The 16456-nt window shown below is 39.0% G+C and overlaps 2 protein-coding genes and 1 pseudogene across 5 annotated transcripts; 1 reads left to right on the top strand and 2 right to left on the bottom strand.

Moving 5' to 3' along the window:
- Positions 1-6159, top strand: part of LOC104428073 — a 104901-nt pseudogene extending 98742 nt beyond the window's left edge.
- LOC104428033 lies at positions 5951-9685 on the bottom strand. 4 transcript variants are annotated; one of them, XM_039302155.1, is made up of 5 exons: positions 9223-9685; positions 7975-8057; positions 7677-7787; positions 7299-7461; positions 5951-6292 (listed from the first exon to the last, which is right to left on the bottom strand). In XM_039302155.1, the coding sequence occupies exons 2-5, from the start codon at positions 8006-8008 to the stop codon at positions 6157-6159; spliced, it is 444 nt and encodes a 147-aa protein (XP_039158089.1). In that variant the 5' UTR covers positions 8009-8057; positions 9223-9685; the 3' UTR covers positions 5951-6156. The 4 variants fall into 4 exon arrangements, 3 of the variants coding, with proteins under 3 accessions (XP_039158089.1, XP_039158086.1, XP_039158092.1); XM_039302152.1 differs by having other exon boundaries at positions 6165-6357; positions 9223-9682; XM_039302158.1 differs by having other exon boundaries at positions 6165-6423; positions 9223-9680.
- Positions 9686-11589: 1904 nt separating this feature from the next.
- On the bottom strand, positions 11590-13493 carry LOC104457177 (F-box/LRR-repeat protein 3). The gene has a single exon (XM_010072116.3). It carries the CDS (start codon positions 13254-13256, stop codon positions 11808-11810), a length of 1449 nt encoding a protein of 482 aa, XP_010070418.2. The 5' UTR covers positions 13257-13493; the 3' UTR covers positions 11590-11807.
- Positions 13494-16456: the final 2963 nt, after the last annotated feature.

The following is a 16456-nucleotide window of genomic DNA, read 5'->3' as shown; positions in this document are numbered from 1 at the left end:
CTCAAAAACATTTCTTGGCTAAAACCAATTACAGATGTCTGGATTAATATAGCATAGAATCTTGTTCTTGCCATGTTCTAACTGGTTACCATATATTAGGTTCTGTCTTGAAGGAAACAACTATTTAGCTAGAGTTATAACCATATCTCAAGCTCTTGCTGCAAGTCAAATGGGAGAGACATGCCCTAGGGCGTTAGCTTCAGCTAACAATATGGGGTGAATATGAACTGGTCGGATTTACGCTTTTGCATAAGCAACTCTTCCATTTTTTTCTATATTTGTAAGAATATGATCTTCCATTTATTTCTTCTGTTTACTTGGATCTCATAATCGTTCTCTTTGATGGTAGTTGATGAGACATGCCCACAAAAAGACTTTTTGGACAATTATCCCTAATGGGGAAAATCGTCCAAAATGTAAGAAGATGGACAGTAGAATGTGCTTCAATTTCTTTACAGACATGGTCCATATATATATATATACACACACGTGGTTCACCAATTGATAACTTAATTTCCATCATTAAGAACACAGAAAAGTAGGACCCCTTTTTTAAATGTTTTGCCCAAGCTCTCGTGATGGATGAAACGTCAATGGATGTGTACCTCTTTGTTGTTGTTACTTCTTGTTGGGGTATGGTGGACAGAGTTCAAGCCTATTAAGCTGCCTTAGATTTCATTGGGAGCAGAAATTATTGAATTGAAAGCGCCATCTAATTAATTCAGTTGTTTATTATCACTTTGAAAATCCCAATGTTGAAATTTGATGATGTAATTGCCTTTTCAATTTTCATTGTTTTTCTCATGAGATTGACCTTCTTGAAAAATAGAATTCACTTCTTTAAGAGAGTGAAAAGAGTTGAAGACGACAACATCTTCCATTGGCATAGCTTTCATATCCCCTTCATTAGTAAAGCAATCAACAACCCTTCACTTGGTTTATGCTTGTCTGGTCTCTTTTATCTCTTATTGAAAGTTAGACTACAAAAAATAACGAACACACGAGCCGATCAGATGTGTAAACACCTAGGCAACCTTGAGAATCTCTATATGTTTAGAGTAAAGGGCTAAGTATCACATTTGTTTAGGAAGATAGAAGATTAAGCAGTCCAAGCATGTGAAAGCATGTAATTGACTCGATAATATGGTCTTTGTCCTTTGAGAAAGAGAAGGAGTTCTAGTCCTTTTTTTTTTTTTTTTTTTGTCAGCTATATGACATCAACCTCTTGGCGTCATACAAATATGATATGCTTACTGATATGCAATTATATACAAATTGGTTGGGCTATTACCCAATGAGGTTAAGACTTAATTATGGATTACCGTAATAAAATAGTACCGGTAGCAGACTCGATAATATCGTCTTTTGTCCTTTGAGAAAGACAAGCTATAAAAAAATAGACAAGTTGATTGATTTTAGAGTGTGCAAACCGCCGTATGCATCTATATAAATTATATAACATTGTATAAGGCCACCTCTAAAATGGTGAGCACAGTTCTAAGATTATTTTAGGGATAAGTGCTGTAGAAGTCCTAAAACTTGTCACGAAAATGCAATTGAGTTCTAAAACTTGCAAAAAGTGCAATCAAGTCCTAAAACTTGTCAAAACGATTCAATTGAGTCCTAAAGTTAACACCGATAGTCTTATTAATGGAAAATGCTGATGTGGCGCCGACGTAGTATTTTAAATTATTTTTTATTTTCTAGTTTGCTTTTTAGAATAATTTTTTATTCAATTTTTTAAAAAGGCCCCTCGGCAATGGGTGGCCCGTGACTCCTGCCCTTTTTTTTTTTTTTTCTTTTTTAACAGTTTTTTTAAAAAATGAATTTTAGTTTTTAAATATAATTTTCTTTAATTTGAATAAAAATTATTTTAAAAAGCCAGCTAGAATATAAAAATAATTTAAAATGCCATGTCAGCATTTTCTGTCAATAAAGCGACGGTGTTAATTTTATGACTCAATTGAACCATTTTGACAAGTTTTAGGACTTGATTGCACTTTTTGCAAGTTTTAGAACTCAATTGTATTTTCGTAACAAATTTTAGGACTTCCACAATACTTATCTCATTATTTTAAATGATAAACCTTAAGATCCAAATATGATTCCATCATATCTTCACCAAACATATGCCTATTTAGTCAATTAGTTGGGTATTACATGATTTTGCTAATTCTCGATCGTAAGCTGTAGTATTTTCCGATGAATGCTATGTTTCTATAACTTTAGAATAATTAATAAAAGATTTAGTTCCACGTGCAATTTTATGTCTGATTTTTGTTCACATGTAATCCCTTTGCTACTAAAACAATAGATATCGTATATGAATGTCGTAGTGGAAACTGCACTACTGAATGGATGAAGATGGCGTCAGGATATAAAAGCGAAGTAAAGAAGTGGTGTCCGGGCCGTAAAAGATAAAAGAAATGATCATAATAGCAATGATGGCGAAAATCAAGAGTAAGATGAAAGAATAGTGGAAACACAAGTCTTCTAGTTGATTATAACCCAATCAATTTCAATCATTACCAATTTCTTTCTGTTGTTGCCAAAAGCCTAGCTTCACTCTCCTTTCCAACCTAAGTATCTTATTTCTATCAACAACTATATTTATTAATATCTATTATGTTGGGACTAATAATACAACCTAGAAGGGGTTAATTAGTTCAATGATGACTATGAAGAACTTTTGTGAAACATAAGTAAACAACACAAAAAATAACTAAGGGCAATTACGTGCATGAGAGGTTATCCACTGAGACTATGCGAAGGTGGTGTTGGTGAGCACGTAATGATGATAATGTTGGATAGAATATGTAAAGCCTGTTTACGTTTACTCTCCAGGTGATACATTTAACATGGATTAGATTCCATTAGTAATCTTTAGGACACCTACAATCAATAAGTGTATAGAACACAATATTGAGACACAATCACTCTTACATATACACTTGTTCTCAAAACGATTACAAGAATAGTGAAACTTTCTAATTAAAGAGGAGATAGATGAAACACAATAGCAATACTTCCAATTTTTCCATCCAACCTTCTCTATGCTTCTTTGATCCTTATTATATAGATGTCTTCAACAATGTTGTTAGAGACTCTTTGGGATCCAATAGCTGTTTTAAGAGTTGCCAATAGTTTTTGCCAAAATCAACATTACCCATTACTGGCACTTGAATTTTATTAACAATTCAAATTTTCACCGTAGTAAAAGTACAAAATCAAAATATAAATAAATAAATAGCAAGATAAATAAATAATAAATAACAAATAAAAATGGGAGCCAATTCGGAAGGGTCCGTTCATGCGAGTTCACTCTCGACCCAAGTTGCCTTCGTTCCATATCTTAATGCAACCCATAACAAAAGAAGGCCCTCCCCCACAAAAAAAAAAAAAAACAAAGAAAGGAACCCCGGTCGAAATTTGTCAAGCGGCCTCGTCTCCTTGCCGAAACCGAGAGCTTCCGACGGCTTTGAGTACTGACTGAAGTTTGCTTTCAGATCCTGATTCTGATCGTCCCCATCGCCATTGCTTTCGTCGCCGTCGTTTCTCAGCATTCCTGAGCTGGACCTTTCCTGCTCTGCTTCTCCCTGTTTTCCAGGTCGCGAAGCTTGAAAAGCTTCAATCTCGGTTCGGGCATCACCACCGAAGTTGATCACCTTCCAGGACTTCTTCTTGTTACTGTAAGCTTCGGTCATGATCAAGATTCCTCTTCGGTAACGTGAAATTCAAAACCTTTTGTCTCGGTTGACTTAATTTAGGATTAAGAGCAGAGATCAATGTCATGGCGGTGTTATGCGAAAACAGATTTTTTTTTTTTTGACGAATTGGTTTAAATCATTGATGCTTTAGTATTGTCAAATTGAAACGTTGCTTTAGTATTGCATATAGGAACGTCTCGGATGCCGAACCAAATTAGCATGTAATTTGTCACTGACTCTGGATCACTTTGAATGTATGTGGACATGTTCTGCATGAAAGGAATTCTTCATCAATCACTGAGCACAATTGCAGTTTGATTTCCATGTTACTTATGATCGAATCTGCACCTTTTGTTTTTATGTTGCTCTGTTGTTGCTGTGCTCGCTGCGATGGTGACTCAGTGATAAAAGAAATGAAATGGAGTCAATATAGCATTTGACAATGATCCGAGATGAGTTTTTTTGAGAGCCATCTCCCTTGCATCCCATTTGCTCATGTTCTGGTCATTTTCGTTATGCTGAGAAAGGAAGAGTCTGGTAATGGATGGTGGTTGACCGTGGTAGCCGCAAGACGCAGGTGGTTGATAGTCATGTTTGGGAGATTGATAGTCATGGACCATGGTCCATCACAAATCTCTAGCTCCTGCTGCTGCTGCTTCTACTACTGTTAGTAGTAAGACTTCCCACATAGATAGGGCAGGTCTCATCGGTTCTAGATCCGTGTGAGGGTTTTACTACTGATGTGTTCTTGGTTATTCTTTTCCCCCTTGATTTAGCCTCTCCCATAAATTTCCTTGAAAAAATTTCTCAAGATTGTTCTCAATTTTGTGCTTGTGTTTCCTTCTTTAGATGCCCTAGAATTAAGAGATGCTTCCGCTCTATCCAATCTTCTGTTTTTGACAGTAGCATCAACATTGTGCTCTTAGCCTCTTCCAAGTCCTTCATAGCAAAGAATCACTGGATGTCTACATTCTTATCTTTTTGGTTACGTTACTCTTCGCATCAAGTTCCTCTGGTTGCTATTGAGCAAGGTGGTGATTTCACTTTTGTCAACATGACAACCAGATTGAATCCTGGAAGATCGGTCATTACTCCTCCCTTACGAAAATAACTACGCATCATTCTCATACTGGTGGATATGTTAGTTTCATGATTAAATTAACTGTCCAAAATTGTTTGCATTGCGGTCTTACGACTACCGATGTTGCAGAGGAAACACGAGAGGCTGAGGAAGACGGAAGAGAGACAGGTGTACTTGCAACTCTACGAGGCCAAGGAACCCCTCCTTCGCATATGCAGCGATGGTTGCAGGATGATTGGACCATGCGACAAACTCCTTAGAGCATCGCAGCCTGCCTGTGGATTCCTGCTTGTAAAGGACTTAAGACCTTAGTACGTCATTTTGCCAGTTGCAAGATCCGCGTTCCTGGAGGATGTGTACACTGCAAGCGCATGTGGCAGCTTCTTGAAATGCACTCTCGGATGTGTACCGAGCCTGATGATTGCAAGGTTCCTCTCTGTAGGTAAGTCAAAGAACTTCTATGTTTGTAACCTCAATTTTAATCTGGAGAAGTTTAGATGGATGCAGGATGTGTCTAGATGTGACTGCCCAAGATGTATGGGTTGTTTTTCGTTCACACATTTTTTTTTCTGTTTGGTTAGTCCTATTCTAATCCTTTTCTCTCTCTCTCTCTCAAACTTTTACTTTGCCTCTTTGTAGATGTGGGAGTTGAACCCCACATTTGAAACTAAACATCCCCACCCCACCTAATTCCCTTACCACTGGGCCCAGTTCATTCAGCTAACTAAATAGGTCATAAAAAGCATTGGATATTGAGGGAAACTCACTCCAGATGGTCAAGTGAGAATTGCATTACTGACTCATAAGTTCGTATTTCTAGTGTCTTGCATGGAAAAAAGTCCCAACACTGATCTGAAGAAACTGGTTGACGAGTCATAACTTTTTTAAGGCAAGCATGTTTTTCTTCCCAAATGATTCTTCAATGATTTAAAATTAAGTGATTACGCGAGATGCATATCGGGGCTAAGTCATCTTATTGGGGTGTAGAGTTGAGCAGCACCTTCGTTGAACTGATTTGTATTGTGAAATTGATTGCTCTACATAATGTCTCTTTTGCTTTTGCCAGACAATTTAGGGTGAAGATTCGGCATCAAAGCAAGAAAGATGAGTCCAAATGGAAAATGTTGGTCAACAAAGTAATTGCAGCTAAGAATGCATTGGGACCATTCTCAGCTCGGTGCGCAGGTTTATTGTGATATCTTTGTAGCTTAAAAAACCATGCTTGTCCGCAAGTTTGATTCATCCCGATTCAAAAAGAATAAAAGTATTGCTGGAAACTTATAGTTATTTTTGTCATACTATAAGTCTTTACAGTGACCTGTACATGAGTTAGCTGGATAATGTTTATACATTACTTACATATGACTTTTAGCTTCTTCTTCTTCTTCTTCTTCTTCTTCTTCTTTTGATCAGATTGCTTTGCGCCATGAACCGCAAGGCTTTGTCTTTTGCAATTGTATCATGAGTGCAACTAGCATTAGCAGAATTATTGCGTAGGCCCGGTCTGTAAGACCAATGTGATCAGAGGGATTGGATTTGCATTGGACCCGCATAATCAAAAGCGTTGTCCTGGGCCAGACAAGAAATTTTCTTCTGATTGTGCGTAATCTCCATTGGATTTTAATAAATCACACTCTGTTAAATCAACGTTAATGGTAAAAAACACAACCTAAAGATTTGAAAGGAATAAATTTCTATCAGGTTTCAATAACAGTCGCCATTGATGAAGAACTTACCACTTACCAGCAATCTAAATATACACTTTCAAAGATTATCATCATATTAAAGGAATTTACCACACTTTCGGATAGTAATAAAGTTATTTGAATGGTATATGAAGTTATTTAAATGGTATCTACTGATACATATATATGCAATTATCGACGTGACATAAATATCTACCAACCTTTTATGCTAAATATATGAGTCGATGAGTAACTTCTCAGTATTAATTGAAATCAACACTGTATTATCCTTCACCTGAACTTATGAGCATGTTGCGAAAAGGTAAACTATAAAATATTTTCTCGAACATTTACCGACTCAATCTAAAAAATGTGCACGTTTGTTTGAATTTAAATAAAACTAAATAGTACTTTTTACTTTTCCAAGTCAAAACTTAAAAGATCACTAAAATTTCGAAAAATTATGAAAAAAATAAAATATGAGTCTTTATGCTAAAATTTGAGTACTATAAAAGTTTAGAAAGTTTTGGATTTAAAGAAAAGTTAAAAGTGTGTGAACTATAAGATTTAAGTTAAGCGAAAAAGTAAAAAGTAAAAATCATTCCATACATGCCAGCGATTAATAGAAACTTATCAATATAGATTGAAAACTTCTTATTAGTTGTCTGGGACAATACGCAAATATAATGTTGACAGCCAAAAATACTCAAAAACCAACTAGCAATAATAAAAACAACCCAACCGTAAGCAAATTGCTAAAATGAATAGAGGTAATAAGTAGTCATTGTGCTCACAGCGAGGTATATTTTTGCTCACATTACTTACATTTGACTTTTAGCTCCTCCATCAAAGGCTTTATCTCTTGCAATTGTGTCAGGAGTGCAACTACAATTTGCAGAATTCTCGCCTAGACTCTGGTCCGTAAAACCAATGCGATCAAAGGGATTGGATATGGATCGGACCCGCTTAATCAAAAGCGTTGTCCTGGCTGAAAAAGAAATTTTTTCAGTTTGGGCATAATCTCCAGTAGATTGTAATGAATCACACCTAGTTAAATCAACTTTAATGGTGAAAAACACGACCTAAAAATTTGGAAGGCATAAATTACAGTCAGGTATTAATAATAGCCGGTATTGATTAAGAACTTACCGACAATTTAAATATACATTAGTGAAGGTTTGTCTCAATAGACACCTTTCTTACATGAGAAGGGGGAGGTAGGGAGTTTAGGTATTGTCACGCCCTGATCCTTGGATGTGCACCCATCCCTCTCCTGGTCGATATAATAGCGACGTTCCAAGATGCATCGCCAACCTATTCATTTTAATATGCATGCGGAAACATATAAATAAATCCCCAAACAATAAAATAATGGGATAGAAAAGTAGGGTCACAAATTTTCCAACCAAAACGGCCTTTTATAAACAAACAAGTTTATATACAATAACATGCTATTTACAAAATATCGGCTTAACCAAAAAAGAGCTGTCCTATGACTTACTAGCCAGACAGATTGCCGATTCTATTTCTTCCATCTTCTCAGACTCTAGGGTTCCCGGTCCTCCACCAACATCTTCTAAAGACCTGAAAATGGTTATACAATAACTAGTGAGATAATGTCTTAGCGAGTTCTACTTCCTAAGACTCGATTAGAAGGCCAATATGCCATAAGGGTTGCTTATGCACAACATAGGTCAGAGGACTTACCCGACTTCAGATTTCACCTGTAAGTCAATTCAAATAGGCACTCAATCAATCAACTCATCACATCATATCAAATTATTGATCAATCGACTTATTCGATTACATGTCACCATGACCCTTTCTTGATCGGCTCATCTCATACTATTTATTAAGTCCGATTATAGTCCAAGACTGCTCACTCTAAGCGATATATAGATGGTATAGCTCGCGTTAAGCTGATAAATAGTGCACTGCTCTCGCTAAGCTGATATATCGTCCGCAAGCTGATATAGTACACTAATAATGCTCTCTCTAAGCTGATAAGATATACTGCTCTCGCTAAGCTGATATATCACAGCCCATAGGATGATATAGTACATCGGTATACTGTTTTCGCTAAGCTGACATATCGCCCATAGGCTGATATAGTATATCACACCCAACCATGCAAACCAATTCGACATTTTTATCCGTCCCGATAAAAATACACGTGTGTGGGTACATGGTCGGTCTTAGCCAAAATATCATATTTTCCTTTTTCACAAATCCCACCATTTTCTGTAGTCCACCAAATATTTTTGGCACTATTAACCGATGTCCGGTTATTTTTCAATTAATTTCCAAAAATCATTTAATTTAGGAAATAAATCCTAAAATCACAATTAAATCAATATCTCACAAATTAGGGCTCAATTAAATAAACGGACTGCACCACCATAATATGTATAAAATTCCGGTCACCGACTATCCCTAGGTTGAATTTCTGGAAAATAAATAAATAATTTAATAATTTAGAAAATTAAATAAATAATTACTAAAAATCCAACTTAGGCCCGTAATGCCTAATTAGAAGCCAAAATGGATCGGGAAAAATCCTGAGACACATTCAATGATTAATAGGACATGTCTACATGCTAATTGCTAAGTCTAACCACCTAACATGTATTAATAAGTCACTAATTTAATTAATCTAAACTAATCTAACTTCCTAATCATGCTTAATTAACACTAATAAACCCTTAAGCATCATTAGTCTACTAAGCGAGGTTTAGTGAGTTAAACTCACCCGTTTAATGATCAGCTTGAATCAAAACGACGAGGACGCGACGAGGCTCGATCCTCTCCAAAGCAGCGACACCAACGGGGCACAAATTGGGCCCGAAAATTGGCCTGCAAAACCCACAACGCTGCTGGTTTTCCTTGGATGATGGGCTGATTTGAGCAGCTGATTTCGCACGGAGAGAAGGGCTGGTTTTGCAGCTTCAACGGACTGTTTCGGTGCAACAAAAACAAACAGCAAAGGAGGAGGATTCGAGGGGGATGGCTCGGTCTTCGATCGGGCACATGAAGAACCGAAAAATTGAAAGAAAATATGAGAAGCTGAAGGGGAACCGAACGAAAGAAAAAGGAGAGAAGGGGAATGGGGGTGCGTCGGTAACGTGGGGAATAAGTGAGAAGGAGATAAGATCAAAAAGAAAAGAAAAAGTCAAAGGAAAGGGAGAAAGAAGATGGGGCATGGCAAAGGGAAAAGGAGGGAACGTCGGTGGGGGATGGGGATCGCGCGAGTGAGAGAGAGAGAGAGAGAGAGAGAGTGTGCGAGTGAGGTGGGGACGTCGGCCAAGTGGGGAGGGGAGGAAAAAACAAATAGGGAAGAAATTAAGAAAAGCTAAAAGGATTTTCCATAATCCAAAAATCCTTGTCTCAGTTGCTTTTGTTTAGTCCAATTTGATCTCCAAAAATTCCCATGCTAAAGCACTTAATCCCCACTTGCTTTCTTGCACAAAATCTCCCTCGAACAATAAATCTCGGGCAACAAAAATGGCTATTTTCTTCAATTCAGAATTTTAATTCATTTTTCTCGGAATCCGATTTTTTAAACAAACAAATCCGGTTGAGGTCCAATTTGAATGCATAATGTCGCGACAAATTTTTCGGGTGAACTACCTAAAATTTAGCTAATGGATTATTAGCTGACTTAACTAACTGCCTCCCAAACCCATACCAATTCGCGACTTATGTTCAAATTCTTAACATGCATATAGATTTTTATCTAAGAGTCGCCACTAATCTATTTTTGGTGGGTCGATTGGAAACCCAAGTAAAGTAACGGGAGTTTTACTTTATTCCTACTAACTAGAAACTATAGGTACGGGGACTTGGTTATACTAGATTTCTCTAATGTCCTTTCGGTACCATTCTTTTATTTTCAAAAATGTTTTTTGTAGGTAGCTTAAATTGATTTTAAATCTATTTCCCTAACATGTGAGGTGATCATGCAGGTACGCAAATCACCAATTTAACACCTAGATAAACAATGAATAAATTGCAAAAACTTACCTCAAAGCAACGAAAGAATCTGCAATGTTAAATTAGAATCTACATCAATAACCCTAGATATGATTTTTAATTAACACGCAATTTTTTTTTCACTTGATTAATGAAAATCATGCAATATGCAATTCAATATTAACTAAATGACCTAATTCTAATGACATGTAATTTCTAATTAAATGGACCTAGCAACCATCACTAAATGACATGCATTTCATGAATATAATCCTAATGACATGCACATGACATTTTTATTTTCTTTTTCTTAAAAGAATGCAATCTATCCTAGAGATTGAAACTAATTTATTCTAAGACATTTTTTTTTTGTATTTTTTTTATGAAATTCGAAATTAGAAAAATGTGAAAATTATCTAACTAAATTAAGATTCTACCCAATTTATATTAAGGATTAGGTTAGGCTAAACTCTAATTAAAACCAAGATATTATCTTAACTTAACAATCTCTAAACTAAGATGCAGTCTATCCAAATCAATCACAATTTAAATGAAATATGCAATTTTAACTTAATGTGCAATGATGTACAAATGATGTCCTAATTCTACATAACATATGCATAATTATAACCTGATGTGTTTTCTTTCTTTTTTTTTTTTTTTCAAAAATGGCCTTGGCAACCATGGGTCCCGGCCAAGGGTGGCTAATCGGAGGTTCGGCAAGCGTTCTGGATCCTACGAACACGACGGCTCCTAATAGCAGAAGCCTATTTCAGGAGATCTATGGTGACATTATTCTATGTGGTGAAGCATCATTTTCAGTCTGCAGTAGTTGAAATACAGGAAGGGGGTCTGCAAATCGCGACGCTGATGCGCGTTTGCAAAGATTTCCATTCGAAACAACGCCGAGCATAACAAGAAATTCACGCATACATGATGGATGAAAGATGAACGCAGAGAATTCTCGCGTGATCGTGCGATGAAGAACCTCCACTCTGCACGAATTTGAACTCAGTTATGTTGCATTCTAGGGATGAAAGTGAGCCTCTCGTCATATTCGAAAGACTCTGCGAACTATGAAAAAGCTTCAATTCGATCCATTCCTTAGGCTCTTTTTCCGATCGAAACACTGCAAAAGGCGAGACCGGACGAAGAAGCAATCATCTTCGTTCATTTACACATCGATCATTCATACAAGAAATCAATTTTAGCAGACTGAATAACTGCTTCCTGTTTATTGAAACGATGAATTTGCAACTTAGCCAGAAAAGAGAACTGGTGTGTTGACTTAATGTCTAGGTTTTCATGTACTTTCCAGTAAATGACACATAAATTACAGGGTACCTACACGGGTTTGATGACTGATCAGGCCACGACCTCGATGAATTTATGGGACGCCCACGTTTTCGTGGCGTCCGACAACTTGCTTTCTTCGACCTGCAACTTCTTCAGCCGAGGAGAGTTGAGTACCAACGACTCCACGGACTTCTCTCCAATCCCACGACAATGCATGAGGTCGATGCTCTCAAGGAGCTTGCAGCTCCTGTGGATTGAAAGGATGACCGGGTCGGTGAGGCCTTTACACCCTCTCAGCCTCAGATCGATCAAACGGGAGCACGAGGCGAGCATCGCGATCAGCTCCTTATCCGGCAGCATCTCGTTGTAAGACAAGTCCAGCTTCCTGAGCTGCCCCAAGTGCTGTCCTAATGTGGCGAGCAGGCCTGGCTCCCTCTCCACCACATCGCAGTTGATCAACGCCAGTTCTTGGAGCCCGCTATTCATGGCAATCCCGAAAGTCTTCAGGCCATCGCCGGTGACCAGGCAACAGCTCTGAAGCCGGAGACTCGACATGTTCCGACAATGCAGAGACAGGGCAAAGAGATGATCATTCTTCAAGTCGAGAGGCAGGCGGAGATCGAGCTTCCGCAGATCGCACCGGCAATTGCTTATGAAGTGAAGGAGGCTGTCCCTGCTACCGCCATCGTATAGCAAGAGAGAGCTCAACAACTCGCAATTCTCAGCCAATTTCACAAGAACGCCGTCCACTATGCTCCTACAAGTCCTAAGCTCAACTTCTTGAAGACCCTTCAAGCACCTACCGAACGACGCATAAGACCCTCCATCGCCGATCCCTTCGCAGCTCTTCAGCTGCAATTTCCTCAGCTTCTTGCAGCTCCTCCATAGCCAACTCACTCCCCAGTCGTCGCAAGAAACCCCGGATAAGCAGAGGCTCTCGAGCCCTAACTCAGCCTCAAGCTCTTCGCTTTCGCAAGCCCCGTAATCACCGGTCCCCTGGAGCTCGCCCTCCGCGCGATCCCGGGACGAGACCAGCACCGAGAGCTCCTTGAGAGACGGCAACCTGACGACCCAGTTGAACAGCAGCGGCCTGGAGAGAGAAACGGTGAGGTGGGTCATGTGGGCGCAGCTCCGAGCGAGAGAGAGCAGGGAGAAAACAGAGACGGGGCCGGCCAGGAACTTGAGGCTCCTGAGGCGCGGGAAGTGGTAGCAGAGCAGGAGGAGGAGGTTGTCGGAGACGGCCCCGGAGGACGGGTCGGAGGAGAGGACGAGGGAGAGGAAGGAGACGGAGGGGTAGTTGGAGAGGAAGTCGGAGAGGGCGGGGATGAGGGCGGCGCTCGGGGCGAGGCGGAGGGACAGGGCGGTCCTCGACTCGCGGTAGAGGCGGAGCCACCGCTTGGACACCAGCGGCACCGAAGTGGAGGAAGGCGACGGCGGCGAAGATTGCGGCGCCGTCGCCGGCGGAGACAGGCGGGTAAAGATTTCTTGGAGGAGCTCGTCGCACAGGACGCTGTCCATGTTGCCGCGGCTCTCTGCTCTGTCGCCCCTCTCTGTTTCTTCTTCTTCTTCTTCTTCTTCTTCAGTTTCTTCAGTTGGGTTGCGTCGGGCTCTGTCAGCGGGATGGATTACAAGCAGAGAATTTCAAGGCTGCGAGAATCTTCGCCCTTGTTTCTTGTCCATGTCTAGAGAGAGAAAGTGGGGGCGAGAGGAGAGAGAAATTGATTAGGTGAGTTAGAGGAAGGAGAAAAGAACGGGTGGGATTTGTCCGAGTCGGGCCAGTTCATTTCCCTGTAAAGCGTCCAGGATGTTTCACCTGGCGGCTTTATCGCGGGGATACCTGGTGGGTCCCTAACCCTTTCGGGCTTGGCCGGGTTACCCAATGGGGATATTATCCCATACTACCTCCTCTCACATGCCTTAAATGGCTTGTGAGGAGAAGTCCTCCCGAGATATCTAATTCAGGAGGGAACAGTTTTAGGACTTGTTCAAGTCCAAAGATTGCAGAATTAAAGGCTTGAACTTTTTCGAGCGCGTGAGCGACACGCGCGGGGTTGGAGTGCAGGAAATGTCCATCTTCCACCGTGAACTTTGATAATTTTCTTTATTTATTTTTTTTTTGGTGGGACTTTGCTTCTTCTTTTTTTCTTTAAAAGCCTTTTTTGGCAGGATGGTCATGACTTGAAGCTTCAGTTGACATGTAGGTGGCTTCTGGATGTTCATCCCATATCTTATCCTCCCTTGCCATATTATATTAATTCTTGGATCTTACTATTGCATTCCTTCACTCTTATCTTATTCCTTGATTGATTTAGCTTCACTCCTTCCTTTTAACTTTCCTTAACAGGTGGAGATTTGAATAAAGATTAAGACATGGGGGAGGAATTTTGTTTCCTTGCCGGCCGATACTCAATAAAATCGATATCGGAAGCATGATGACGGCGTAACGTGCGTGAGATGAATAAACAGTCGTGCCTTTGTTTTTGTGAAATATTTGAAGAAGCGACAATTGTCTCGATTGTCCGATTTCGATGTGGGTTCATTTAAAGCTCGTTGATACTCTCAGAGTGAGTGAGCTACACCATCCTATTAAGGCAAATTGATCGCTCGAGAACTACAATGTAAAAATATCAAGCATGAGAATAGTTCATGACACGTCACCGCAACCGGTAGCAATCTAGGGAGTTTGTAAAATGGATGTAATGAGAGATTAATTGTCAATATATAAATTTGATTAGACTAGGTTTGGTAAGATTTTTGGGAAAAGTATTAATTTAAAATTACATTGAGAAGCAACTTTGGTATAAAATTTAATTAGAAAAAACTACCCTTGTAAAGGATATATGCTATTTTTTCTATAAAAAAAGAAAAAGAAAACTTAAACCTTTGCTAGCTCGTCGTCAACAAACCAAGTCTAGTGTTAGGGTCGTGCGACCATAGACAACAGGCAACCTTGCTTGAGAATGTCGATCATCAAATTTGGCCTTGCCAGTAGTAGATTTGTGCTCACCAATCACGTCGCATGATGACAATATGTTTGAATCAAAATTTAATGAGGACAAAGTAAAAGGAAAAAAAAAAAACACATCAATATTCTGAAAATGTTAAAAGCTCAACTCCTATGGACTTGTCTTAAACCGAGGGACTCTAGAGTACCTTTGAAATGCAATGCATTTTCTCAAAATTCTAAAGAAATTGGCAAGCGGACTGATTTTTGCCCAAAATCCTATTTAGAGGCCCAAAGTGGTTGGGAGTTTGCCCCGTTGAGGCGGTTGGCCGGTGTGTTTCTCAGCCACTGCTCTAAAATGCACGCGCTGACAAAGCGAGTGGAAGCAAATCTCAATTGCCAGAATGCTACTTGTTCTTTTTTTGCCGTCTACTCCGTCGGGACAAATGACTTCAATTGCTCACGAGTACTGTTCTTTGTTGTGTTCGAAAAGCAAAAAGGAACCTCTAATGCCGGAAAAGAGAACCCAACCTCAAAATTCTATTTAATTTTTGATTTTTTTATGTTGTGCATTTTTCTCTATATTTGGCAACCTTTCTTGTCCCGGGTTGCAATTATGTCCGGAATCATCGTCACGACAATAAACTACGAAAAGAAAAGGACAAGAGAAGACAAGGACCCGTCTAGAAGACACTCTTCAATACAGAAAACGATCTCATTAACGAGATGCATGTTCGACAATCGTGATACGTAATTAAACTTCAATTATCAATCTTTATGCACTAATCTCAAGATTTGTAAGTAAATCCAGCAAGATTTACTGCTAATTCGTCAGGCTTCCAAATTCCAACTTCAGTCCACAATTTGTTCTGAGTGTTCCCCAATATTTCATTAAGAGATTAAGTTCATTTTTTAAACCGTGTTAATAATAATGAAAATATTTTTTGTTGACCACTTATTTCAAATCATATAAATAATCATTTTTAAGAAAACACTTTCCAAATTCAAAATCATTCATTTCACGTAATACAAATGGAGCCTTAAGCTCAATAGCAATCAAAAGTCTCCTTTGAAACTTAAAAGATGATTTCTTACTGCCATTTTAATGGCATTATGTTTGCCTAAGACACCATGATGAAATTTTATCTTGTAGTCCCAGTTCATTCAAGGGCATTGACGAGGAGAACACAAGGAAAAATGTCAAACAATGTCTCCCTACGGCACTTGTTAAGCCCCATTCTCAATGGGTTACGAAAATTTAAAATTCGCTATATGAAGTAAGTGATTTTATTAAAACGTGCAACTCTTCGATTTTCAAGGTGCCTCCTACATATCAGAGGAAAAATCAGTTTCTATTCTATTATTGTCCCTCTTGAGATGAAGCACCAACTAGAAAAGAGAGAGATGGAGCGTTAAATCAAATATACATGGAAAGAAAGAAAAAGAAACCGTGAATCATAGATTCTCACCCACCATGAGTAAGAAATCCATGAAAACTAACAAGAATCAAGATCCACCAACAGTGAACGGCCTCATGAAGATACTTTCAGAAATGTTGGGGACAACATCTTAGCGACAGGACAGGCAATCGAATTGTCTAATGGTTAAAAGGGCAAAAGAACCGATTCTCTAGGCACCACGAAAACAAAACTTAGAAAAAACAGAAGGACAGTGCGGAATCCCAAAACGTCGATAAACATCCGAGGTGGGAAAAGACAAAAGAGAAAGCAAGTCACTGTATAAAGATTCTGCCCCACCTTCTCCAACTATTTTA

Source organism: Eucalyptus grandis, chromosome 1 (genome assembly GCF_016545825.1).
Source record: "Eucalyptus grandis isolate ANBG69807.140 chromosome 1, ASM1654582v1, whole genome shotgun sequence".
Lineage (NCBI taxonomy): Eukaryota > Viridiplantae > Streptophyta > Magnoliopsida > Myrtales > Myrtaceae > Eucalyptus > Eucalyptus grandis.
The sequence above is the reverse complement of the archived record's forward strand: the minus strand, read 5'-3'. Positions and strand labels throughout refer to the sequence as shown.

What these genes read in the sequence shown, in the direction of transcription:
- LOC104428033 (XM_039302152.1), bottom strand. Translation starts at nt 8,008, where the DNA reads ATGGAAGAAATAGAATCGGCAATCTGTCTGGCTA. An exon ending in ATCGGCAATCTGTCTGGCTA is followed by an intron (nt 7,788 to 7,974) that starts GTAAGTCATAGG and finishes TAAAATGAATAG; the next exon opens with GTTGGCGATGCATCTTGGAA. An exon ending in CCCTACCTCCCCCTTCTCAT is followed by an intron (nt 7,462 to 7,676) that starts GTAAGAAAGGTG and finishes TTTCTTTTTCAG; the next exon opens with CCAGGACAACGCTTTTGATT.
- LOC104457177 (XM_010072116.3), bottom strand. Translation starts at nt 13,256, where the DNA reads ATGGACAGCGTCCTGTGCGACGAGCTCCTCCAAGAAATCTTTACCCGC.